At 35.1% G+C, this 27,396-nt stretch overlaps 1 protein-coding gene and 1 pseudogene across 3 annotated transcripts in view; both read right to left on the bottom strand.

The window, feature by feature from the left end:
- LOC128208631 (tetratricopeptide repeat protein 13-like) overlaps nt 1-10,374 on the bottom strand; it is a 48,081-nt pseudogene extending 37,707 nt beyond the window's left edge.
- Nucleotides 10,375-11,065: 691 nt separating this feature from the next.
- LOC128207703 (tetratricopeptide repeat protein 13-like) overlaps nt 11,066-27,396 on the bottom strand; it is a 47,385-nt gene continuing 31,054 nt past the window's right edge. For 2 of the 3 annotated variants that reach the window (XM_052910787.1, XM_052910786.1), the window contains exons 7-17: nt 26,398-26,434; nt 25,682-25,826; nt 25,128-25,217; nt 22,904-23,003; nt 19,720-19,758; nt 16,628-16,740; nt 15,810-15,942; nt 15,288-15,367; nt 14,998-15,076; nt 13,736-13,815; nt 11,066-12,808 (exon numbers count right to left, since the gene is read on the bottom strand). In XM_052910787.1, coding sequence (XP_052766747.1) covers nt 12,706-12,808; nt 13,736-13,815; nt 14,998-15,076; nt 15,288-15,367; nt 15,810-15,942; nt 16,628-16,740; nt 19,720-19,758; nt 22,904-23,003; nt 25,128-25,217; nt 25,682-25,826; nt 26,398-26,434 — 999 coding nt within the window. In that variant the 3' untranslated portion in view covers nt 11,066-12,705. The remainder of the gene's footprint in view (nt 12,809-13,735; nt 13,816-14,997; nt 15,077-15,287; nt 15,368-15,809; nt 15,943-16,627; nt 16,741-19,719; nt 19,759-22,903; nt 23,004-25,127; nt 25,218-25,681; nt 25,827-26,397; nt 26,435-27,396) is intronic. The other variant, XM_052910788.1, reaches the window with a different exon arrangement.

The following is a 27,396-nucleotide window of genomic DNA, read 5'->3' on the forward strand; positions in this document are numbered from 1 at the left end:
AACAATCGGTACAGATATTGGACAAACGTAAGGCCAAACAAATTAAGTTTGTTTGTCGGTCAAGATTTGTAATTAAAAAAAAACACAAAAAAACAACAACAAACAACAACAACAAAACAAGACAAGTTCTTATAGTGCAATATATAAACTTGTTTCAATATTTTACATTATTTAAATTTACCTAAGCAAAATGCCTTATACATTTAAAAAAAATCTTTGTGCAATATTTTACATTGATATATATGGAATGCCCATATTCTTCATTTAATATAAATGTTTTGATAGAGATGCATAATAAAGATAAACGCATGGATTTTTCATATTTTTTTCCTATGTACTAATATCTATACATATATAGGCATGTACTTATATACATATATATACATACACGCACATACATACAAATATATATATATACATATACATATACATACGCATATACAAATACATATACATATATATTTTTATATTAATTACTGTAACTGTTATGTGGTCTTTACTATTCTTTGTCTGTTTTTATACAAAGAGACAAATGAACATCACATAATTTGTTATATATGATGAACATAACTTTTGTTAAAAAAACAAATATATATATATATATATATATATTTTAAAACACACTATTTTTTCTTCTTCTTGGTCTTCTTAGAGACTGCCTGATCGTGAATTACCTCCGTAGGAGTGGGGGGAGAACGTTCTGGAGCAAGTCCTTGTTTGCCTTTATTGGGGGTGTCATTCATGTTACTAGTATTTGACATCGTTACAAACTGTTCTATTTTCTGCTGACCTGCGCTCGGAGTTCTCGAGGAAGATGTTCTGTTTAGACTGGCTACCCGACGTTAAGCAGCTTGCTTTTTCGGAGAGCTCTGCTTTCGCGTTGGAGAGGAACATACTGTTGTTTCATCTGACGAAACTGATGATTCGTCTTCGGAACTTTCGCCGTCGGATTCGGTCGCTGATTCATATTGACACTCGTTTTGCTTATGTCCAGATTGATTGCATTTGGAGCAAACCCACTCATTGATACACTCTTTGAATTTGTGCCCAGTTTGAAGACATTTTGTGCACTTAAGCTCTAGCTGGCTGCCAGTCTTATTTGGCCATAGTGGATGACCCGACCTACAAATTGGCCGAAATACATGAAATTTGGTAGGGTCCTTGAAGGAGGAGGCTTTTACTATGACTAACCTATCGCCTGTTTCACAATTTGTTAAACGGCCGTCAATTCGCAATTTTTCGCGGATAATTTGTATAACCTCAGCGTTACGCAGCGTAAGGCTTCTTGTAATGATCCCATCATCGGCAGAGAGTGGAATGTTCTTTACTCGTACACGTACAGTGATTTCCCCGTCTAATCTACCCGGGTTTGTAGCTAGCACGCGTAACTGTTTGCCCCTAAAGGGAACCCCATCTGCCATTAACTTCACCTTGTCATCTAAATTATCAAGATATATACGCCACATGTTGCGAATTCTCTGTAAACCTATTATGTGGGTAGATTCGATCTTTGTTGCAATGGCTTTGAACAGTTCTGTATGACCGATCCATTCATGTTTCTCGGGTTTTCTCGAACCGAAAAGTTCATATTCCATCAGGAATACGAGCGGGACGCCATGTTTGTTTTGGTCAGTGACCTCTAAGTGATCAATATTATTTTCCATAATTTTGGTTCAAGAGAAATAAGATAGCGTTTAAACAACAGTACCTTTGAATCCCTAGATATATATAGTCCTCTTGATAACACTTTTAGCTCTTGATAGCTTGTTAATATGAGTAAATAAGAATAGTTATATCCTGACGAAGAAACACAACCTTGGTACATGTCGCTTACATCAACCATCAAGTGTCATTTTTCTATGCATGACAGATCAACGTTTCTACGTTAAATACTGACCCCGACCGTAAATTAATGACGCTTTGTCATCTGAAAAATTGACCATCGTTAACATATGATTTAGGCTTGCATTCAATATCTAACTAAGTCAAGCCGATGCTCATACTTTCACTTCATATATTAATTGCATGTTTGTTATTCATATCACGAAATCAAGCTTCATCAATTAAAGATCCTATTCCATTTTTGCCGGGTCTAGAGCCATAACTCTTTTGATACTAGAACAATAAATGTTCTGTTATTTAAGAGTATCTATCAAATATTGCAAATTTCTCTGTGTTTATGATTAATTTATATATGTGTAGGTACTTATTCAAGTTTAACTTTTATTTTGATCACATGTCTAGATACTTGCTCTCCATAACATTTTGTTTAGTATTTTTTATGTTTAAGATGTTTTGTCTATTATATACGATTGCTTCATGCAATTCTTAATTTCAATGGAAATTTATCAATTCTTTAGAGTTCAGTTATAGGCTCTACTGTCTGGATGTAGTTGAATAATAGAAAGAATGCATTTTAAAACATTAGTTTTTGTTGAATTGAAAATTAGTATATTCCCATGACCTTAAACATAGCTGACATTCTTTTAAACAATTGTTAAATTATATCAGCCTTGTGTTTGACTTATCTAATTTTCAAAGCCTGCTATTTGACTTAAATAACTCCAACACACATGAATGATATCTAAAAAAGTTACATGGTGGTTTTGTATAAATTATATCGGTGATTATGTCCAAGATAAACACAAAACAAAGATATATAACTAAAGATATGGTGAAGCAGAAAGAGTGTATCTAGTATCATCTGTAAAACGAGCCAATTTAGACTTAATTGGGCAACCATACTAACGCACATATGGAGGAATTGCCATTGAAAAACTAATAGATCATTATGCTACTAATATTTAAATGATATGAATTATTATAGCAGGTTTTAAATATGATCATTTTTACCATTTCTTCTTTACCTCTTTACAATCACACAAAGCTCGTGTGCCTGATTAAAGCTTGTTCATTTTGAAAAGTTTGAAGACAAGTGATAATTGTGGTTAATGTTATCCATATGGCCCTATATAAGCTTCACTAAAATAACAAAATTGTAGTACCAGTAATTGTATTATATTTGTGAAAGTTTTGTCATACAAAAACAACTTTCCATGATCATAGATAACGCTAGCGGATTTACAATTGTCATAATCAAGTTTTTCATGTAAATATCAGAGAAAATAATGTAAATACATCATTTAAAACTTAACCTTGCTAAATAATTGAAGGAATGTCAAAGGCTGCGCCTCAAAAGTGACGCCAATGCATGGATTTCACCGAGTTTAACATTACGCAATTTCCAAATGTTTAAACTTTAAATCAAAGCACAAATAACTATTTGGCTGTAAAATGCTTAAACAACATGAAACTTGGGATTAAGGCGGCAATCTGACACACTTCATTCACAATCGAAAGAAATCTTCTGAGCTTGCAAGAGAAGGCAGAGGAAATTCAATTGATTATACTCTGTTCAATTTTATGAAAATAAACTTTATTGGAGATTTTCAATTGAACAAAAAACAGTTCAATTAACCACCACACTTCAAATCATTGGAATACCAGATATGATCTCGTTCAACATTTACGTTAATACAATCACACACAGCTCATGAATAAGAAACGTTTAAGTTAAATTGAGTGCTTGATTTAAACTTGTGTATTTTAAACAGTTAAAAGACAAGTGATAATTTTGGTAGTATAAAAGAAAAATACCTCTTAAGCAGCAAAGACTTAAATAGTTGATATGGATAGTGATAGGGAGAGTGAAAGATTGTTTTCCCTGCGGCTGTCCCGGGTGATGGAGGATATCGGGATCAACAGCTGGATGATTGCCAGGAGGAGGAGAACATTCCTGAGGATGGAATCTATGGACAATGTTAACATATTATTGAGAAATCTGAATTTTATTTCTTACATATTTGGCAGTCAGAGTGAGGCCACAACGACACTAGGAATGAAATCTGATATTGACCAATTGCATTGTGGTCATCATGAACATGTCATGCTAAGCATGAGTGAATGGCAGTACGGAAAGCCAAACCTTCTGGTGTTAAAGAACGAGCTTACTCCTCCTCAGTATTGCTACTTGCAGCGGTTCAGAGCAGACTGTCAGTTACCTGAAGTACAACCGAAAACCACTGATGATGTGCTGGATGAAGAAGGGCGTGTTATAGTGACTACAACAAGGGCTGAAGATCAGGATATGCTTCAGGGCATAAGTGAATCTGGTGAAGTATTTAGACATGGTCCATCAATGACACATAATGAAAACTTTGACAATGTTCGCGCATACCCTTGTGACCAGCTACCAGCAGAATGTAAGTTCATGTTCAACAGGCCACGCCCTGGACACTGGCCCCGACCAGACACACTGAACAAGGCAAGGAAGACTGGAGTCTTCATAGTTCCACAGGGCTACAATGAGAGCCCATCTAAACAAACAAAGTGTAAATCAAAAGCGTTCATGGTTCCTCCAAAGTCAACTAATTACCCATATTCAAAATGGCAGTGGAGATTTTCAACCCCTTTAATGGAACGGTTATTAATGTTTGATTTTAACACTGTTCAACTGAAAGTATATACCCTTACCAAAATAATGCGAAAAACATATTTCAAACCCGTGTTTCAAGACAGATTCAGCACATTTCATATCAAAACCGCAATGATGTTTGCAATTGAAAACTACCCTTCAACAATATGGAGGGAAGAAAATATTGCGAAATGTGTTTGTCTAGTTCTGACAACACTTACAAGATGGTTAAAACAAAAGCACTGTCCCCACTTTACAATCTCTGGAGTTAATCTGTTTGTGGGAAAGTTACACAGTTGGGAGCTTCCAAAAGTATGCAGCATCATTTCCAATCTCGTCAACACCAGACTACAGAGTCTATTTTCTATTAAAATGGACAACATCGACTTGAGGTTGCTACAATGCTCAAGTCTTGAAACTTTACCATGTCTTAATGTGAGCACAAGAACCGAGACCTGTGGTGCTGTTCTACAGGAACTACTGTTGGACGAAATAGTTACACTTGCATATTGTTTGGATACAATTGTAACTGATATTTCAGTGGATGACATTAGAACACATTTGATAATTCTACAGTGCTTGTATTTTACCGTCATTAACGGTGGACGGGAAATAGTGTCTTTGCTGATCCCATTCCTGCACAGCACCCTTGCCTCCATCCTTGCTTCAAAATGCATCGAACTGGGACAACCAATCACACAGAAAATTTTCAAATGGTATCAAAAATCACTGGACTCTGACATTGTATCAAGCAGGTTGAAATTTGCCTCCATGTTGTACTGCAGAGGGCAGTATGAGGAAGCTGCTGAAGTGCTGACTTACTGTAAAGGACTGATCGGACCAGATGTGTGGCAATGTTGTGGACATTATGAATCATCTACACAACGGGTACCAAGCACTAAGTTTAGAAACAAACTGATCACCTTGTCAACCAATGAAATAATAAAGAAACACACACTAGTTTGTATACGTTTCGCAAAAGAAGAAATAAACTGCATCCCACGACATCTTACGTACGAATTGCTCAAAAGTATTGGAGCTGAAGACAGACCTTTAATTGACCATTGGAAAAACAAGGTCGAAATTGACTGCATTCCATTCCTATACTACCTACAACACCTCACCTACAGGGAACTTCACCAGCCAAGGAGAGCACTTACAGCACTACACAACCTACGTAAGTACACAAGGGGAACAAAAGATGGCCACATTGACACAGCCTTCAACATGCTGGGCCACTGCTTTGAACTTCAGAACAGCCTTAACCTGGCTTGGCTGTGCTACAGGATGTCATTGAAAATATATAAGAGAGACAATGTCTCCATCTTGCACTTAGCCAGATTATTTCATCAGGTTTTTAAGAGGTTGATAACACAATGACAGAGCCTTGAACATGCCGGGTCACTGCTATGAACTTCAGAACTGGAACTGGCTTGGATGTGCTACAGAATATCATTGAAAATCTATGACGGAAACAATATTCCCATTATACATGCAGAAAGGATACTACATTTGATCAGTTTTTAGGTAGCTGGTATCCACATTGACATAACCTTGGACATGCTGGGTCACTGTTCGAACTTCAGAACAGACTTGACCTGGCTTGGATGTGCTACGGCAGATCATTAGACATCTATGACAGACAATGCATCCATCTGGCATGCAGCCAGATACTACATCAGTTTTTACGTAGCTGAAATCCACATTGACACAGCCTTGAGCATGCTGGGTCACTGCTATGAGCTTCAAAACTGGAACTGGCTTAACCGGGCTTGGATGTGCTACAGTATATCATTGGACATCAATGACCGAGACAATGTCTGCATATTGCATGCAGCCAGGATACTACATCAGTTTTCATATAAAACAAATACTGTACTTTTTAACATATTTTCTTTTGACAGTTATTCAGCCACTTATGTACATGTTAAACCTTTATATGGGTATTTTTTTGTGTAAGAAACAAGATTAAATACTGGGTAGTTCAAGATAAAATCTGTTTTCCAAATATCGTTTGCTTTTACTTAGAAAAAAATGTTTACACATTTACGGTTTTTTTTTAAATTTAGAACTTATTTATTTTACATTGATTACAATAGAACCCAAAAAAATAAACTCATGTGGGCAGCTCTTTCTATGTGGGTTAAACAGATAAACCCAAACACAGGAATGAAGGGTAATAATTATCTTGTTGTATCATATTGACAATGAAAATTCCCTTTGACAGTAATTCAATGTGCCTTATTTAAAAGATGTAACAAAACAAAAGCACGACAAAACACGAGGACAGCGTGCTCGACTCAACGCCACTTTGTCTTAGAAATGATTTCATCATTCATTTGATGTAATACTGTTATGTAGGCGGCTTATTTATGTATTGTGCACTTGCTTTGTATTTAGAATGATGTTTATTGTTACAAATTATACATGTATTTACATTTGGAACATTGTGGATACTTTATGAAAGTTATAGAATAGTATGGAAACTTCTGGAATGTTTGTTACTTATCAAGTATATTTTAGAAGAAGATTATTCTAGAAATATCTTTGGCTATATATATAAAGGTATAGCAGAGTTAGAGTGTTATCTTTGATTATCTTTTGTGACATTCATCAATTTTAAAATACAGATTTACATTTGGATTATTCTTTGGGGAGTTTACTGTGTGGACAATTTAAATAACAAGTGCTCAAAAACATTCAGCTTTTTGGACTTTAAAATTGGAAAAAAAGGACATACCGGTAAACCAGGATTGAAATTATTTAAGCTACTTGGTGTGAAACTGGTATTTAAATTGAATTTCACCATTGTAATTTTAACATAATAAATTTTGTTAAGTTTGTTGCTGGAATTGTTTGGGGGAACAATACGTTATGTCAAATACGTTGATCAGTGTGAGGTATTGTCTGTCACTTGAATGAACAGCATCAAGATATTTGTCAGACAGTTATTGTGACTATTGCGCTGCCTTGTATGAGATATAAAACCTAAGTATGCAATATTGGTAAACAAGATTGTATCATATTAAGGAGAAAAAGAAAAAGAATGACAGATAATCATGATAGATGCGAAAAATGAGAAAAGAATATGAGAGTGATTACCTGATGAAGACTTTTGATCAGTATAGTAGGTTCTCAGGAATTAGATTTATTCATGAACATCATTTCTCCATAACATTAAGAATGAAGACCATTGAACGAACGTTATTGGAGATGTGAGTGAAAACTCCAAGCTGCTATATAAATTGAATTAAATGAAGGCTATTGAAGTTATAAGTGAAAATCCCAACTTTAACTAAAGTTGATCAAGGGCCATAATGTGCATTTAGGATAATATGGAGTAATGCAAGCTAATTGTGTGATGGTCCTGAACAACTGTTTGAAGTATTAAGTGAATTAAATGTGATGAAGTTTGGATTGAAAATCCCAACTTGCCCCAAAACTAACACTGCACACAATGTGCCCTAAAACTTTAACCTAAGGTCCTAAGTCAAACAGGGGCTATAATTTGTATCTAGGACAGTATGGAGGTATGCAACCTAATTGTGTGATGGTCTTGAACAGCTGTTTAAAGTATGAATTGAATTCAATGATGGCTTTTGAAGCTATAAGTTAAAATCCCAACATGCCCGAATTTTTTTAGCGGATGCCTTTACCAGGGCAAGTAGTAAAATCCTCCTTATTCTTCGAATAGTCAAACTAAAAATAAAAAAATAAATACCCTGCCAACCGATTCAAACCTTTTTGGCATGAGTTACAAAACCTTTATTTTTTATCTTAGACAGAATGGCCAAGTTCAGTTCTGGACAAGCTAAAATACAAGGAATTTTGACTCTTCGATGTGACCTTGACTTTTGACCGATGGGTCTTGCCCACAACATGTCGACATCTCATAGTTAACGTCACAGACAATTGTCTTTAAAAATTGACAATGCCAGGTCCATTTATGGGCCGGAAAACCAAAAATAAGACAGAAAGATGGACATCGGCCCTAAAAATAATCTGTTTCCCACTCCCTAGAATGGATGCAGACATAACTAATCTGAACCTAAAATCTTACATCAAAATCCTTGATAGCTAGTGAGGCTTCCTCACTGTGGTAGAGCAGATCTCCACGTAACTGTCGGGTCATCACATGATCTATATTCACGGACAGTGATTGGTTGAACTTGCTCCGAGCCATCTGGATATTCCTGACCTCCCTGCATTGAAAGATTGTGTTTGTTATAAGTAAACGAAACATACATGTTATTATCAATCACAAGGTTTTATTCCAATTTCTTGGGAAAAAGGATTTTATAACATATCGTTTAAATTCAATTTGTTTTGAGTGCCACAGTCAAAATATTTCACCAAAAGTTTAGTGATGATTGCAAAGTTTACAAAATTGCAAAAATACGAATTTTCATCGGAAATTTTACAAAAATGAAATATTTTTACACATTGATTTTGATGACCAGTAAGAATTATTTTTTAAAGCAAACAGAATATTCCAGAATGGTGAAATGTCCATATCTATAAATCATGAATTTCAAATTTTCGGCCCCATTCCCACTGCTAAACCTATGCTTTTCTCCAAATTAGAAAACTACATGTAAATTGCCGTTTTTTTATCATTTCATCAATTAAGTTGACCCTTGGAAGGTTTTCGTATGGAAGAGTTGACATTCCTTAATCTTTTCTGTCTATTCTAAAAGCATTCTTTATCACCAATCTCTGATTCTCAGCAAACCTTTACCAACCTAAAAGCCTGAGCAAGGCTAGTGCAAGCGTCCAGGCGATCCGGGTCCTTGCTGGGCACTTCTTTGAACATCTTAATGGCGTTGCGCACCTTGCCGCGGTAGTACTGAGCCAGACCAAGATAAAACAGGTTTGATACCTCGTCTCCCCCGCCACCATCTAGGTTACGCTTGAAGTCATCTTCAGCGGCTGTGTTGTTCTGAATACAAACAACACAATTTGTAAGTTGTTTCGTTTATGCGACTATATAATAGCTTAATTGTGAATATAACTGACAGCTCTTGGGTCTGTTTCAAAGGTATAAACAACTACATGTTATTTTTGATCGACCATGAGAAAGTACCCTTGGTAGAAATCAAACCATAACTTCTTAAGTGAGAGGCGGTCTTCTATATCACTATGACCCCTTTCACGAACAAACTTATTTTTGAAGTTACGGCCTAATACCGACGATTCTTTAATTGAAATAGTATTTATGTAATGGTATGGATTTGTCTGAGATTGCAAACTGTTTCATATTTTTTTCTTTGTAGGTTTGTTTTTAAACAGTTTTCGAAGTTCTCTATACCACATACATTTGTATCATAAATGACATCGCAATCATTAAATGTCATTTTATACCTATATACTACAAGTGATACCTTTCTACACCATGTCATAATTGAATAGCGCTGAAAATATGCTCAACATACAAAACGTTTATAGTGTTATATATATATATATATATATATATATATATATATATATATATATATAGAATGTCACATGCGCGGTCATTCATTACGAATTAAACTTGCTTAAAAAGTGATTAATTCAGGCTCAGATTATGCAGAAAAATAAACAATATAAAAAAAAACAACTGTAGTACTGAAAAAAGTATTCTTGTTTGCAATTGTGATTTACTTTTACCTTCAGTTAAAGGTAGATAACTCTCCGTGCAAACAGTCGTTTACTGGAGGACTTGGCGTCAATGACAGGTTACAGGTCTTCCATTGCCAGATCATACTTACTAAGCGTCAAGTAAGCCTGTAATAACCTTTACAGTACAAACTGTATTATTCCATCAGGATAAATTGCAGTCAACTTTAAAATTATCAATATATCATTTTAAGAAATCCAACCCACAAATTGTCTAGTTCTTCGTCAGCTCCATTTACCATAAGGTTGCATTATGATGCCTGTTAAACCCATATTCACACTCCTAACTACTTTGCCGTCTAGGAGAAACTTCTGTTATTTACGTCACCGACCAAGGTCGATAACAGAAAGTTGAATACGAGTGGTCAAATTATTTCAATCTTGAGGGACAAGAGTATCTCTCGTTCATATGAGCGTTCTTTTGTTTCAATAGAAACAATGGTATCCAAGCATGCGACACAACACATGGACACGGAATCAAAGACGAAACATCACCAATACAAATACAACCATTTTGAAGACAAAAGAGGTTATTAGACATCCGATGTGTCTTTGTTTTGACGAAGAACGTGAAATGATCTACATCAGTAGTTACCATTGAAAAAGATCTGCTAATAAGAACAATGGATTGCAAGTGTTCGGGATAATATAACTTGAAAATAAAAACGTTACATTTGATGTTGATACCAGTTCTAACTTCATTACCCACTTTATTTAGACCCACATGTTCTGGCCAATATTTATTAAGATTTGAAAAAGAAATATGATGGCTGACGGAGCAGACAAAAGCTTTTCGAGTTTAAACAACAACTCACCACTAAGTACGTCGCCCGACCGCCCTCCGTTGCAGAGGAATCCCTATGTTTATGGCAGGCTTATACAAATTCAACATATTAACACACAAACGATGATGTTTTATATTTATTTCGTTAGTTGTCGATAAAAAAGGTAGTAACAAAGAATAAAAGTTTTGCATAGATGAACAAAACTTAATAAGACACTCAACCTGAGTACACTCTTTAAGTAATACGAATAACATAACCGGACCAATCGTACACAATAATTCTTTGGATAATAAAAAAATAAACTTCACACAGACATAATTGTAATGTTACCTTGATGTTAACAAAATAAAATAGAATTCCGGGAATCGGATGTGTCGTCTGTCAGGTGTGCCCGATATATTTACTAATCAAGTCAACCATGTTAATTTATTGACCACATAATCAATATATGTTATCTAATGACCATGAACAATGACCTTACATTTAGTTATATTTATGGTCGCTGTGACCTTGATCTATCCAGTACAAAATAAGGTGTCATCTACTGACCATGAACAATGAGCATACCGAATTTAAAATTGCACACCGTCTTTAAACGTTATTGACCGTAAACTAATTGTAGTAAAGGCCACCGCAACCTTAATCTTTTGAGTCCAAAATCAATAGGGGTCGTATACTGACCTTCACTGCGCACCAAGGTTGAATACTGTATACCATATAGTTTAAAAGTAATTGATATGAAACGATACTCTGATAATGAATCGGACGACGACGCCGGACAAAGCATCCACCATGACTTCCATGTTTCGCAGGCGCCACATTATTTAATGCTTTATACTTACAAAGACATGTTTTTGTTAATAAAGATATCTTTGGGTTTTAAAAATAACACAAACTCTAATTAACAAATTAATTTGCAGTGAAGAGAAAAAACTTAAACAAAACAAAGGTGCCAAAAACTCAACATGTACAATTTAAAACATTTTAGTTTTAAAAAACGATCATAATACTACATGAACATATATGTGATATTTACCTGTACATGTATGAGATATATACGCGTATGTGTTTGTTTATTACATGTGAATGTAATACAACCATTACGTAACTTATTCTTTACAAAGACGTTGAAATAATTTCGCCCAACTACTTCATAGGCAAACATTTCACATACAAATCAGTAATATCTTCATTTTTGTAGTTTAGGTGGCATGTGATAAAAAGAATCTTTACGGATAAGTTTTAAAGGTCACCAAAGGCTCACTTTATATCCTTTCCTAACCTGTTTTCATACTTCTTCCTTATTAAATGGAGACTCTTGTACGACTGTCAATATCTAACATTAGTCAAAAACACATCTTGATTTTTTGTCAAAAGAAAATGGTGGTTTGAGAAAATTGCATCCTACCATATTTGAAGCCACTGCAAGATTATAAAACACTCGCACGAATAACGAAATAAGAAATCCTTAGATTTTTGCAGTTGTAACAAATTCAGTATAACTTATTGTCAGCATCAAAAATAACATCTAATGAATGTGTTTGATTTAATGAACTATTTTAAGTGTGCGTTTATAGAAGCCACAGAGGTAACTGATTGGATATATTTTAAGAATCAAATTCGCTTCTGTCATGCAAAGAAACTTGATTGGACATGTTTGAAAATACAGTGTGTGGAATCTGTTGGTTGCCATTATTTAAAGTCGAGTTGAGTTGAGTTGATGTTCGTTGAGCGTGTAGGTTATGAGCATGAGTCAGTGTTGACGTTGATGTTCGTTGAGCGAGTAGGTTATGAGCACGAGTCGGTGTTGACGTTGAGAACCTCGAGGGCACTTCTCACGGTAGGGAACGTCTCCCACACCGTCGGCAGTCCGGACATGGGGGATGCCAATCTGGAATAGAGGACAATCATTTCATTTTACTAACACATCCACATAATACTTGTTAATTTGACTACTGGATCTTTATCCTAATCTGATTGCATTTAGAGATACCATCTTTGTCCATGCCGCAATACCTCAAACGCTTCAAAGCATGTCGTTTATGAAAGCATCAAGTTAAGGTGTTTTAGTTTCGGTATAAATTGTGTATTTTTTTCTTTTCCAAAAAGTCTTGAGACTTTGAAATGAAAATTATTTGAAAATGATCACGATTAACATTTTTTAATAAAATCAAAGTTTAAGAAAGTCATTGAAATTGTTAAATATTTACACCTCAACTTTAATTCCTTAAATGAACATGTAAGAAAGTTTCAACTTATGATATGTTAAATGTATTGTGGTTATTTGTGCTTCAATTTTACGTTTTAAGGTGCTTTAAGTGATTGATCAACGTAAGTTTACAAACTGTTTCTGGTAACAGTTGGGTCGTTCTATTTGCATTATGGGTGAGGCAGATTAACTGAAAGGTTTTCTTAAAAGAAAGTAAGTATTTTTTAACAATTCTATTGGTGTAAATATAAGTAATGAGTTGCGGGATTGACTCCACACACTTTAACCAGCCCAACTGTGTTCATTCCCCGGTAATGACATCAATCCCCCAATTTGTTCCTTAAATGAAATATAAACCTCAATCTGCTTCACTAAAATATTTGTTATCAAGATTCATTTGGGCCAGGAAAATACACATGTGAAATTTGTAGCAGTTAGAGTTAAATTCTCAGAAATACCAATATTTGAAATTGTGCAAAAACAATATCCCTTTTTCTTTAAAAAAAAAAAAGCTTATAATAAAGTATTGTAAATTATTTCTTTTTACTATACGGCATATCAAACATATAATTTTCGCAAATCCAGTTATACACAGGCAAGAGTAAATACCGTTTAATGTTCATCCACTGTTTGGTTACCATTATAAAGGCGTCAGGGGCCCCAGATAACATAGCCTCCATCTCTAGCAACTGAAACATAGACAAGATAACATAGCTTCCATCTCTAACAAATGAAACACAGGCAAGGTAACATAGCCCCCATCTCTAATAACTGAAACACATGCAACATAACATAGCCTCAATTTCTAACAAATGAAACACATCAAGGTAACATAGCCCCCATCTCTAATAACTGAAACACATGCAACATAACATAGCCTCAATTTCTAACAAATGAAACACAGGCAAGGTAACATAGCCTCCATCTCTAAGAACTAAAACACGCAAGATAACGTAGCCTCAATCTCTAACAAACGAAACAACACAGGCAAGGTAATATAGCCTCCATCTCTAAGAACTAAAACACGCAAGATAACGTAGCCTCGATCTCAAACAAATGAAAAAACACAGGCAATGTAACCTAGACTCCATCTCTAATAACCGAAACACAGGCAATATAACACAGCCTTCGTCCTCTAAGTGTAACCTAGGACAAATAACTTAGACCCCATCTATAACAACTGAAACACAGGCAAGATAAAATAGTTTCTAACAACTTTAACATAGAAAAGATAGCATAGACCCAATCTCTACTAACTGAAATGCAGTCAAGATAACATAGCCTTCATCTCTTTCATATAAAATACAGGCAAGCTAACAAAGCCTCCATGTCTTTCATATAAAATACAGGCAAGCTAACATAGCCTCAATCTCAACCAACTGAAACACAGGCAATATAAAGCAGCGTTGTCTCTTACAACTGAAACATATGCAAGTAAACAAAGGCTCTAACAAGTGTAACCTAGGACAAATAACTTAGACCCCTTCTATAACAACTGAAACACAGGCAAGATAAAACAACTGTATCATAGGAAATTTAACATTCTCGTTCTCTTAACAACTGCATCATATGAAATATACGTGTAGCAAAGCCTCAAACAACTGAAATAACAAAGTCTCCCTATCTTAACAACTGAAACACAGTCTCTACCAACTTTGGCAAAGATAGGTTCCATAGTCTCCATTTCTTAACAACTGAAACACATGCGGCTAACATAGTCATAGGTCAGATAACAAAAATATTAGTTATGTTGGAAACAAAAGTGTGGCGCTGCGGATGACCGTGCTGGACAAGGTAATCGCTTTGTGTCTGCCATGCATGGTAGGGGGAAACAATTCAGTAGGCATGCATGCCATATTACCAGAACCTACCTTGCTAGTAGGAAGTTTCCCTGTGACCTGCCGACCCACAGACATTATTAGACCAAGGGCCACTGAATAGGCCACAACACTGAAACAAATAACAATATTGTAGTTGTTGTTAAAATTAACAATGAGACGAAACTCCTTTACAAACTGTTGATCTTAGAGCTATCCTTTTAATACATATCGAGTGCCTGTTTTAATATCTAAGTTGGTTTTAGTCGTAAATTGAAAGTATCTCAGTGTCATACTTTTTAATATTCTGCTAGATATTATAATAAATAACAAGTAGGCCGTACCTAGATCCCCGAGATAAGGGCATCAGGTTGTAGAAGTAGTACGACATGGACAGTATAATGTTGATCACTGGATCCATCTCCTGCCAAATAAGAGATCATGACTAAGTTAAAAACAAAAAAATCCGGCAATATAAGCTGAAGAGGACAAAGATGAATATGGTAAACTCCTCTTACGCAGACGTCCCCAACCTGGAAATCGTTCTCTTAGCTTCTCATAAAAGACACAGTACTGGTTTCTACCCACAAAACAAACTCTCGAATGATTCATACCAGCTTTATGCCGTCTTCACAATTGAAGCAAATAAATCAACATACACCTTTTAAAAGCTAGATTCAGTGTTTAAATACCATTTCAATTTTGAACAAATCCTCCCATGGTATTCTAGATTTTTTCCGCAGACACAATAGTTTTGAAATCATATTATAGTTTTACACTGGAAATAAAACAAACAAACGAGAAAAATACAAGGAAAGTTACAATATCATCTCCGACATAACATTTACTACCATGTACAAACTTACAGAGACTTTACTGGATCCAGTCCGCCGTATTTCATCCTGAAGCTGGTTATAGATGTAGTCCAGCTCGGCGTGGTAGTCCGCTGTCCGGGGCCGGGTGTTGGCTACCTCTATAGTGAATAATGTCTGCTTCTCACTGGTTTAAGAAATGAGATTACATGTAAGTTACATGCATGAATAATTCGATCTTCTTATACAAGCTTTTATTTCCAATATCTTAGGCAGGTTTCATTATTGGACAAGTAAGTGGGTGGTTGGAGTGCGAATGTGAAAATGAATATTGATTTGTAGACTCTCTACCTCAACATCAGTGTGTAAAAGCTTGGTCCCCTTGAGGCGGTTGTGCTGTAACTGTTATCCGTTAGACATGTTAAGCAATGTAAGAGGATGATGGGAGAGAAAACGTGGAAATCGATAATGTTTTAAAGAATCCTTCATCTTCATCGGTGAGTACAAGCGTTGTCCCACGGTCATTCTCTGACTGTTTCCCAGGGAGTATCAGGTCAGGTAAAAGGGTAATTTTGTGTAAAAAAGTGACCTCAAGTAATATCTATTCTTATTTAAATAAGTGAATTATAGTACCATATTGTAGGCGAAATAATGCGTCCATTTTGGCTGTATTTTGTCCTATATTGATTCTTCAAAAAAATCTTCAAATCAGGACAACCCAAATGGGATTTTAACACAAAGTTAGGGGGAAATATATATTTTTTGAGGTTGGGAATGGGACCGAGCTTCGGCCACAAAATCATTAGACAGACAATCCTTGATTCCTCATACTGGGCAATACAATGAAGAGTAAAATATAAAGATCAACTCACACATCATCAGTAAGTACCAGCATGGCCCCTTCAAGCCGATCCTTTTCTGACCGTTTCCTCATACTTGGTACCTGTGTTGATACCACAAACCCACTTTGGTCTGTCTGCTGGTGCTGTGAACAGACAAGGTACCACAATTATCATGTGCTTAGGGACACTTAAACACAATCATAACGTATTTTGAAACACTGAATACAATTTTCATGTGTTTCAAGGTACTTCAAAAAAGCCTATATAGCTGTACAATTTAAATGTACATTATAAATAAACTTTATTCTTTAATAAGTAGTCTGGGAGTGTGGTACATACAAATCAAACTACATCCAGCATAAATTCAGCAAATTTAAAAATCTCATTTGCGATTCAAATTTCAAGAAAACCGTGGTAACAATCCTTTGCCAATAATAGGTATGTTTATAAAACTCAGAAATCAAGATGCTTTTTATATATTTCTATGCAATTAGCATTAACAGACTCATACTAAAGTTACTCAAATCTATGAGTAGTACATGTGACAGATGACAATATCCACATAATAAACAGTCAATGCCACAGCAATGAACCAAGTCATACTGCAAGATGAAAACAACGAGGTCAATGATAACGAGCTTTTTAGTAAACACACATAAAAACTTAAGAAGTATTTCAACTGTATTTTTAAACCAACAAGGGGCATTACTCGTCAACTATTAGAGCAAGAGATATATAAATCGTTTCACCTGTGCTTACTTTCTTTGGCATGATGTGTACCAAGTTTAATTCAAAGAAACACACTATAGGTAGAAGGAATTAAAAGTTAAATATACTATTAAAAAAAATACATCACCCTAGTATATAATGCGCCTTTGAATGATTCTTAAATCATGGTCAAAGTTTTTGCTTTATGTCGCTAATGAAGCCGACAAAGACATAAAGGCAAAGGCAATACCTACTCTACTTTTTCCTCAAAAAATAAACGATGTTAAAAAAGATATGGTGGGGGTGAACTGATGACCTCCTACCATTTTCATATGACACATTCCCTATCAAGGACTAATTGGCCAAATCATTCCACTATATATAAGAATATCAGGGTAAAAAGCTCATTCAAGAGGCCTTTGTTAAATCTGGAGGTATCAGGTGATCATCTCTTGGCTGTGATGAAATTTGTCAATGAATAGGTCAGTGTAATGCTTAAAATTGGACAGGGATTAGGATGGGGTCAAAAATGTACCAGGCAAATCAAAATCATTATTTCTTCTAAACTAGGGTAAAAATACTACTGATTAGACTGCCTTCTGTTAAGTTTTTACTTTTAAAGCATACAATGGTACTAAGAATAATGACCAAGTACTTTCTAATTTCCTTTAAACAGTACATACACACACATTTTACCCCAACTTTAAGGCATGAAATAGGGAGAGGTGATATGACCACTTTTCAATGAAGGAGAGGGTTAAGCAACACTTAAACTAATTGTTATAAACAAAAAATCATTCATTTTGGTAACATGCGATTAACAGCGTAAGGTTTTAACTTCAGTCTTCAAGCCATTACGATGAGCCAATCCCTCATACTGTTAATATGACTTGATTGTTAAATGCACAGCAAAGCTTAATTCCATTCAATGTAATTAAGATGTGATAACAAAAACTTTATAATAGTGTAATGCTTTTAGGAAATGTCATGATTCAATCGCTTCAGCAAAGAGGGTTAAATGAGTCATCTTATTCGTTCGGTGAAAAACAACAACATACGTTCATTAATTTAAAGTATTAAAGAGACAAATAGCACATTTATAGCCCATATCACCTGTGGATAACTGAACCTAACCACTAGAGGCACAGGGTTTGCCCGTATCACTCTTGGATAACTGAACCTACCAACTAGAGGCACAGGGTTTGCCGTATCACCAGTGGATTAGGTTTGCCCGTATCATACGTAGGTTATTGAACCAGTATGCATGGTATTAAAGATATTCTTAATGAAATAATTTCATAGAAATTAACAGCTTTAAGACACTGGGCCGACTGTTCAGAGCTTTGTAAGAGTTAATAAAGTTGTTAATTTAAAGAAGGTGAAATAAAATAAGACAACACAAGCTTGTAGTTTTACCATGCTAAATCATCCTTAGTCAATAGAACAAGAATCCTTCATCAATAGAACAAAGGACTAAGGTCACAATTGATAAAAAGTGTTTTGGCGTGTTAGGTTCCAGTTTGGAATTATGCTTCTTGAAAAAAGGAACAAAAGACAATTACTAAAACAAAAACTGCATCAGAGTTATGGTTATTGTGTAAGTAGGATATGTCTTTATGTGAAGTTTGAAATTAATTCTTCAGTCTTTTGGACTTATGCCTCAGACAAAAATTAAGTATGAAAATAAACAAATACCCATTATAAACTATGCAAATATTGCAGCCAGAGTTATGGTTTTTGTGCACATCATTTCTGCTCAATATGATGAATCTGTATATGAAATTTGCAGTCAATACCTCAAACACTTATTGAGATATGCTCAGGACAAAAATTCAGTACATGAATATGAACAAAGGGCAATATCTTCAAGAACATAGCCAGAGTTATGGTTTCTGTACGCTGTACATCTTCTCAAAATGATAAATTTGCTGAGGCAATTTGAAGTTAATACCTGAACCCCTTTAGGAATTATGCTCCAGACAAAACATAATGCGATGCACACCAGAGTTGTGGTTTTTGTGCACATCATTTCTGCTCAATATGATGAATCTGTATATGAAATTTGCAGTCAATACCTCAAACACTTATTGAGATATGCTCAGGACAAAAATTCAGTACATGAATATGAACAAAGGGCAATATCTTCAAGAACATAGCCAGAGTTATGGTTTCTGTACGCTGTACATCTTCTCAAAATGATAAATTTGCTGAGGCAATTTGAGTTAATACCTGAACCCCTTTAGGAATTATGCTCCAGACAAAACATAATGCGATGCACATACACTAGCACATACATACTCATGCGTACCATTTCTATTTCCTCTTCGCCTTCAGGTGTTTTTTTTTAAAAGATGACTCATTTAGGCTAGGAGAGGAAAAAGAGGTGTTCTGCCGAGGAAAAGGATGATACCTACCTGTGACGTATCCTTGGGTGTGCAAGTGAACAAACCAGTCTGGACAATACAAACAACCAGTCTTACATACACGCTATTATTGCTATACACATTAATCAATAGTGACTTAAGCACATATATAACAGTCACACAGTTTTCAAAGAAAAACATACTTGTTCTACAAAAATAAAAGAAAAAATGATTTTTCATTTAACCGTCAAATACTCTAGCCAGCGTGGATGCGTAAATCGCGGTATAACCAACCCACTTCATAAAATCAATTTATGACTGAAAAAACAAGAATGTCATGTATAATTACCTATTAAGTGAAAGTTTAAAATTTGACTTTACTGAAAAAAACACAAAAAATGTCATTATGGCCGTATATAACATGAGTGAAAGTTTTAAATTTTGATTTTTATGGTTTTAGACAAGACATTTCTTTTTCCTTTATAGCTCCATGTAACCCAGCATATCATTGAGTGAAGCCAATTTTGAACAACAAATATCTAAGGATGGTATTTGTTTTCAAAAACCATAGTCCAAATTTTATAGCTGAAGCTTCATATAAGTAAATAAGGTCAATAATGTCTACATATCTCTATGTAAAATAGGGACCCCAGGACCACTAGACAATGTTTAACACTAAATGTAGAGCTTTAGGCCTAGGTCAAAAGGTCAAAGTCAAGGTAATCTAGAGAACATTGATATTTGTTTACAAAACTGTACACATGGTCAAATTTCATTGCTGAACCTTCAAAAATAAGACAGTATGTCTAAAGGTCACAGTCAATGTCATTCCAGGACAACATTTGTTTGCAAACTGAACACATGGTTCAAATTTTACTTCTTTGTTCCAAAAATATGACCTTGGGTTTAAGCACAGTCAATGTCATCTAAGCACAACATTGATATTTTTTTTCAAAACTGTAAACACGGTTTCAAATTTAAATGATGTCACAGTCAATGTCATCTTAGGACACCATTGATATTTGTTTTCAAAACTGTACACATGGTTTCAAATTAATTGCTTTAGGTTCAAAGATAAGAAAGTATCATAATGGATGGGGCCTGTTTTGACCCTAGGTGCATTATTTGAACAAACTTGGTAGAGGACCAATATATGATGCTACATACAAATTATTGAGGGTTGAGGGCTAGCGGTTTCAGACAAGAAGATTTTCTTAAATTTCCGTATCGTCGTCTTTAGGAAACTTGTGACCCACCGGGTTGTGGCCAGTTTTGATCCCAGAGGCACTATTGGAACAGGATCAATATATGATGACAACAATATACATACCAATTAACATAGGTCAGGGCCCAGCTGTCAAAGACAGGAAAATTTCCAAAGAATCCCTATATATCGTTACTTAAAACAGGTGACCTCCAGGGTGTTGTAAATTTTGACCCCTAAAGGCATACTTGAACAATCTTGGTAGAGGACCACAAGCAATGTTACACACAGAAAATCTAAGGTTTATGACATACATTTTTTGTCAAGAAAATATTTTTTTCAAGTTTTTCCTTTCGGTTGCCATGACCATAGTTGTGTAATGAATTCATTTATTTTGAACACATTGGAAAGGGCAACACCCAAGGAACATCCTAGAGAAGTTTTATCAAAATTGTCTTAGCAATTAAGGAGGGGATATTGTTTAAGCAATTGTTGACAACGAACGATAAACGACGCTCGACCGATTACAATAGCTCATCTTGAGCACTTCATGCTCAGTGCTCAAGTAATAATCACTTAAAGAAAGAAAATATGGAATGAAAATCAATTTCAATCTAGGAGCGCTTTTATAATTTCAAAAGTATTATATACACATGTATATTTGTTTGCAAATGAAATGTTTAACCTTCAAATGTACATGTAGGTTAGACCCCATGCAAAAGGCCCCACAAATGAATAAACTCAAACTGAAAAACTACATTGTACTAAAGTATACTAATTATCAAATATATAACACCAACACCAATAACTACAAGTCACAACATCAAGTATATTGATTTAAGTAATATTTATATCGAGATTACAGGGGGGGTTCAGCCTTTTAAAAGGTCCGAATATTAAACATATTCCCAAAAACTTTTTTGTCTATACTTAACTAGAAAGAAATCTCTTTTTTTAAAGTATTTACCTTCCTGAAAAGAGAGAAGTGTACAAGTTGACTGGTATTTAAACTATACCATAATGTCATGCTTAATTTCACAAAATTGAATATAATAGTAGATAATAGTCGCTTGAAAATCTCAGAACTGATGCAAAATGCCACAAAAATTTCCTATTGTGATTTAAGTGTCTTCCAAAATAGCAACAAAAAACCCTGTATCATAAATCACAATACATTGTACAAAATTACAACAACAGCTCAAGCCCTGCAGTAGTAAAATATTTTCTGGGCTTGCTCCAATTCTTGATTTTATATGGCAGGTCTTGTTAAAGAATGATGACTAGCACTGGTAAAAAAGACTCATATTAACAGTTAATCTTCAGTGAAAATATGTAAAAAATGACAAGTAAATTGATTTTAAAACATTTATTATAATGAAAGCATTTTTTCTTAATCTGAAACATTGTACGGAAAATAAGCATGAAATGGCCAAATTTAAAAGCAATAAATCAGTCATAAAAAATGAAAATTATGGACCAAAAAGAGAATGCCAATGCTTGTCTGGTGTTGTTGTGGGGGTGGTAAATTGAGAATACTTGACAGATATTTAAGCTAGAGTTGTGGACCTTGCTAAACATGTGTGTATAGTGCCTTGCAATATTTGTACCAAGCTTCATTATATGAATGTCTTGAAGAGGTTTAGGAAAATGGTTAATGTTTTTGCACCAGAAAGACGCCGACAACACCATAGATATAACAATACCTAAACCATTTCTCCCCGAAAAAAACAGATGTACTAAATAGAAAAAGGAAAAGTGTGATACAAGCATTTTTGTGTGCAATTTAAGATGTTCAAAGCTCTAATATTGAACCATTTTGGCTTCAAGATGATTAAAAAACACTTTCAAATTAGCCCTACGTCTTTAATTTTTTGCTTGAAAAACAGTTTTTACACAATCTTTTTTCAGCAAATACAATAAAAAGCTTTTTGACAGTGTTGACTGTTTTCAGTCTTAATTGTTTTTGTATTTCCGGAAACAGTGATGTTGTGACATGCATTAGTACTACAATATGAAGCTAGTATGTCGTACATTGTGCGCATTAACCTTTGTCACCTCCAGCAGATCCTCGCAAGTCTCCGCATTCTCTATCTCATCCTTAGCGCTTGTCTGGTGGGACTTCTTTTTCTCACTAAAAATATATAAAATATAATTGTAGGCTAGTAAATAAAACAGCATGGCGATTTTACCCTTATTCTGTCACTATTTGTATGCCATTAAATTAACCATGCAACCCTAGGAGAAACCTCAAGCCTAAACGAGCGATATAAATTTCCTACAAAAGGTTGAAAATTCTTTTTTTCGATTCAGGTATCAACAAATTGCAAAATAGATCCGAAACAGCATATACTTAGTACAACAGAACCTCAGCAAGAAGACATAAGACAAAAGTGCCCTTTGCAAAAAGACAGATGACAAGAGTGACCTAGGCATAAAAACAGAAGACAAGAGTCCCCTTGGCAAGTGTACAGAGAACACGAGTGTAAATGGCAAGTAGACATATAACAAGAGTGTTATTGGCAAGTAGACACAGAACAAGAGTGTTAATGGCAAGCAGACACAGTATAAGAGTGTAAATGGCAAGTAGACACAGAACAATAGTGTAAGCGGCAAGTAGCGCAGTACAAGAGTGTAAATGGCAAGTAGACACAGAACAAGAGTGTAAATGGCAAGTAGACACAGTATAAGAGTGTAAATGGAAAGTAGACACAGTATAAGAGTGTAAATGGCAAGTAGACATATAACAAGAGTGTTATTGGCAAGTAGACACAGAACAAGAGTGTAAATGGCAAAAAGACACAAAACAAGAGTGTAAATGGCAAGAAGATACAGTATAAGAGTGTCATTGGCAAGTAGACACAGTTCAAGAGTGTAAATGGTAAGTAGACAGAGAACAAGAGTGCCATTGGCAAGTAGACACAGAACAAGAATGTTTATACCAAGTAGACACAGTACAAGAATTCCCTTTGCAAGTAGACACAGTACAAGAGTTCCGTTTGCAAGCAGGCACAGTACAAGAGTGTCATTGGCAAGTAGACACAGTACAAGAGTGTCATTGGCAAGTAGACACAGAACAAGTGTGTAAATGGCAAGTAAACATAGAACTAGTGTGCCCTTTGCAAGTAGACACAGAACAAGAGTTCCAAGAGTGTCATTGGCAAGCAGTCACAGTACAAGAGTGCCCTTGGCAAGTAGACACAGTACAGAAGTACCCTTGGCAAGTGGAAAGAGTACAAGAGTGCCCTTGGCAAGAAGACAGAGTACAAAAGAACAGTTGGCAAGAAGACAAAATATAAGAGTGCCCTTGGCCAGAATACATAGTTTTATAGTGCCCTAGGCAAGTAGACAGAGTACAAGAGTACCCTTGGTAAGAAGACAGGGTACGCAAGAACCCTTTGCAAGTAGACAGAGTACCTGAGTACCCTTAGTAAGAAGACAGGGTACAGGAGAACCCTTGGCAAATAGACAGAGAACAAAAGTACCCTTTGTAAGAAGACAGGGTACACGAAAACCCTTGGCAATTACACAAGAGTACCCTAGAAGACAGGATACACAAGAGCCCTTGGCAAGTAGACAGAGTACAAGAGTATCCTTCGTAAGAAGACCGGAAACACACGAACCCTTGGCAAGTAGACAGAGTACAAGAGAACCCTTGGTAAGTAGACAGAGTACAAGAGAACCCTTGCTAAGTAGACAGAGTACAAGGGAACCCTTGCTAAGTAGACAGAGTACAAGAGAACCCTTGCTAAGTAGACAGAGTACAAGAGAACCCTTGGTAAGTAGACAGAGTACAAGGGAACCCTTGCTAAGTAGACAGAGTACAAGGGAACCCTTGCTAAGTAGACAGAGTACAAGAGAACCCTTTTCAAGCAGAGTACAAGAAGACCTTTGGTAAGCTGACATATTATAAGAGAAAAGCAAATAGCCACTGTTCTCACAAGACAATCGAGGTCCATTTTTCAGTATTTTGTTTTATTTATACTATATTTCTACATTTAAATTGAACAGGCCATACTCATTGGGGTCATCCTATCAACAAGCGTTCGATAAATATATATCACAAGATCAAGAATTTCAGATAAATATTAAGTAAAAGTTAATATAATTTATCTTGCAAAAAAATGCCTATTCTACCAAATAAGGACATAGTTATTTAAACTTCTTTCAATAGTTAAAAAAAGTATTTGTTGATAAGATGGCCAAATAAACTGGTCTTTTTCGCAACTAATCGTGAGTCTAATGCTTAAAAACTTACCCAGAGTCAGAATAATGTTCCAGCATTGTTTTTAACAATTTAAACACCAGGTTGAAATATGGCATTGTCTTTATATTGTGGATGGAACCTCTGAAAATGATGAAAACAATATGGATTATCTGTGATGCTCAGTATTTTCTTGTCCTTTAACTCCATTTCTAAGAATGGGATGTGTCGCCTGTCGGAAGCGCCAGCATTTGTTTACGTAAATACCAAGTCCATGACTTCTGACCTTCAGACTCTAAAATCAATAGGGGTAATCTACTAAATATGTCCAAGACCTATGTCCATACCAAGACTGAAAATAAAATATTAATTAGATATAAATCGGAAACGAAACTGTGACGCCAGCACTGCCAAAGTCAGACAAAGCAATCATATGCTTCACAGGCGACACAAAAGTTAAGCATCAAAATACAGCATTTTAAAAATGCTAACACATTTCCACCAATAAATGAAAATAAAGTTCCAATGTGTTTTTTCTTTCTTACTTTTTCATTTAAGTACTGAATCTACATTGCATGAAAAAAATAGAAGAAAGCACATTTACTTACTTAACAAGTGTGAGAACATTTTTATATCCATCTTTGTGTATATGGTCGGGGAGTTTATCGAGCCACAATACCGGCTGTTCTGGGTCAATCAGTCGACGATATCGCACAGCAATGTCAAACATATCTCGCCACATATGTTGGTTACCTGGGGAACAAGCCTCATCAAGTTATGTATGGTCATTTAATGAGAGCATCATAATTATTTATATATTTTAATTTCATACCAGAAGTATAAAAAGTTAACAATTAGAGCCAGTATTCCTAAAACATCTTGAATGATTTCAAAATTGTTAAGGACAGCTTATGAGAAGTCAAAGCGAATCTGCAAATGTTTGCAGGGAAACATGTTTTACAGTCTCTGAAGACACTTGTGAAGTTGAAGCAAACTAGTTACTATATAAGTCATTGACTAAATAATTATATTTGAATGTCCCTATAGGGATATGAGGAGTCAAAGCAAATCAGTTTAATTTAAAAGTATGCAGTGAAACAAGCTTGTCTGATGATCTTCAGTCAAAACGGTCTCCGGCAACATGTGTACAAAATTTCATTTCAATATCTCTTACCGTTTTATGAGTTATAGCCTAGGTTTAATTTTGTGCATGACAACGTCTACGCTGCATAGCTGGAAATAACACAAATGCTGTCACTTACTTCGACTAATGTTCTTCACAAACACAAACAAACTAACAACATAAAGAAAAGACTGGTCTTACCAACAGGTTTATTTTGTCTTAGTCCTCTCCATTTGGCCTGAAAGAATGCAACACCAGTTTTTATTCAGATTTTGTATTTACATTTTGGGACAAACGTTTTCATGTAAACATTTTGACTTTTGAGACACATTTTTTGAGACAATCATTTCGGGACAAACATTTTGAGATACACAGTTCGAAATAAACAATTTGAGACAAATGTTTTGAGGCAAATGTTTCACCCAAAACCTGAATAGGACAGACATGTTTGATTTTAATTACAAGATAGTCCATCTCATTAAAACCAAAACAAGATTCCTTCCCTTAATTAAAACAAAGTTTCCGTTGCTGTGTCTCTTCTTGGATGCTGAGCATTTTACCCGAGAATTGTGCCTTGTGAAAAAGCGTGACGAGTCCAATATTTGGGGAAAATAAGATCATGACAGAAATAAAAAATGAACATATATAAACATATTCTTTCACACGATTAATAGACATTTATATACAACTTAGTGTAAAACCTCTTTAATATGAGTTTATTAATTATTTAAGTAGCCTCAGCCTTATACTTTTCCTTTATTCATTCATGTCCATCATTCGTATTGAATGATAAGTTTGATAAATTTTGAGGGAAAATGAAATATTTTTTGCTAGGGAGAACAAACTTGTAAAAGGCAGTAAATTTCATGCAGAAGTGTCACTGAAGTAAATAAAAACATGATTTTTTACCTCATTTAACTTAGCAATATGTATAGACGATAGCCCCATGGCAAGGTTAAGCCGTCTGTTTGGTGTGTATTATTACCTCATATAACTGAGCAATATGTATAGATGAGAGCCCCATGGCAAGGTTAAGCCGTCTGTTTGGTGTGTATTATTACCTCATATAACTGAGCAATATGTATAGATGAGAGCCCCATGGCAAGGTTAAGGAGTCTGTATGGTGTGTATTATTACCTCATATAACTGAGCAATATGTATAGATGATAGCCCCATGGCAAGGTTAAGCCGTCTGTTTGG

This window comes from Mya arenaria, chromosome 11 (assembly GCF_026914265.1).
Source record: "Mya arenaria isolate MELC-2E11 chromosome 11, ASM2691426v1".
In the NCBI taxonomy this organism is placed as follows: Eukaryota; Metazoa; Mollusca; class Bivalvia; order Myida; family Myidae; genus Mya; species Mya arenaria.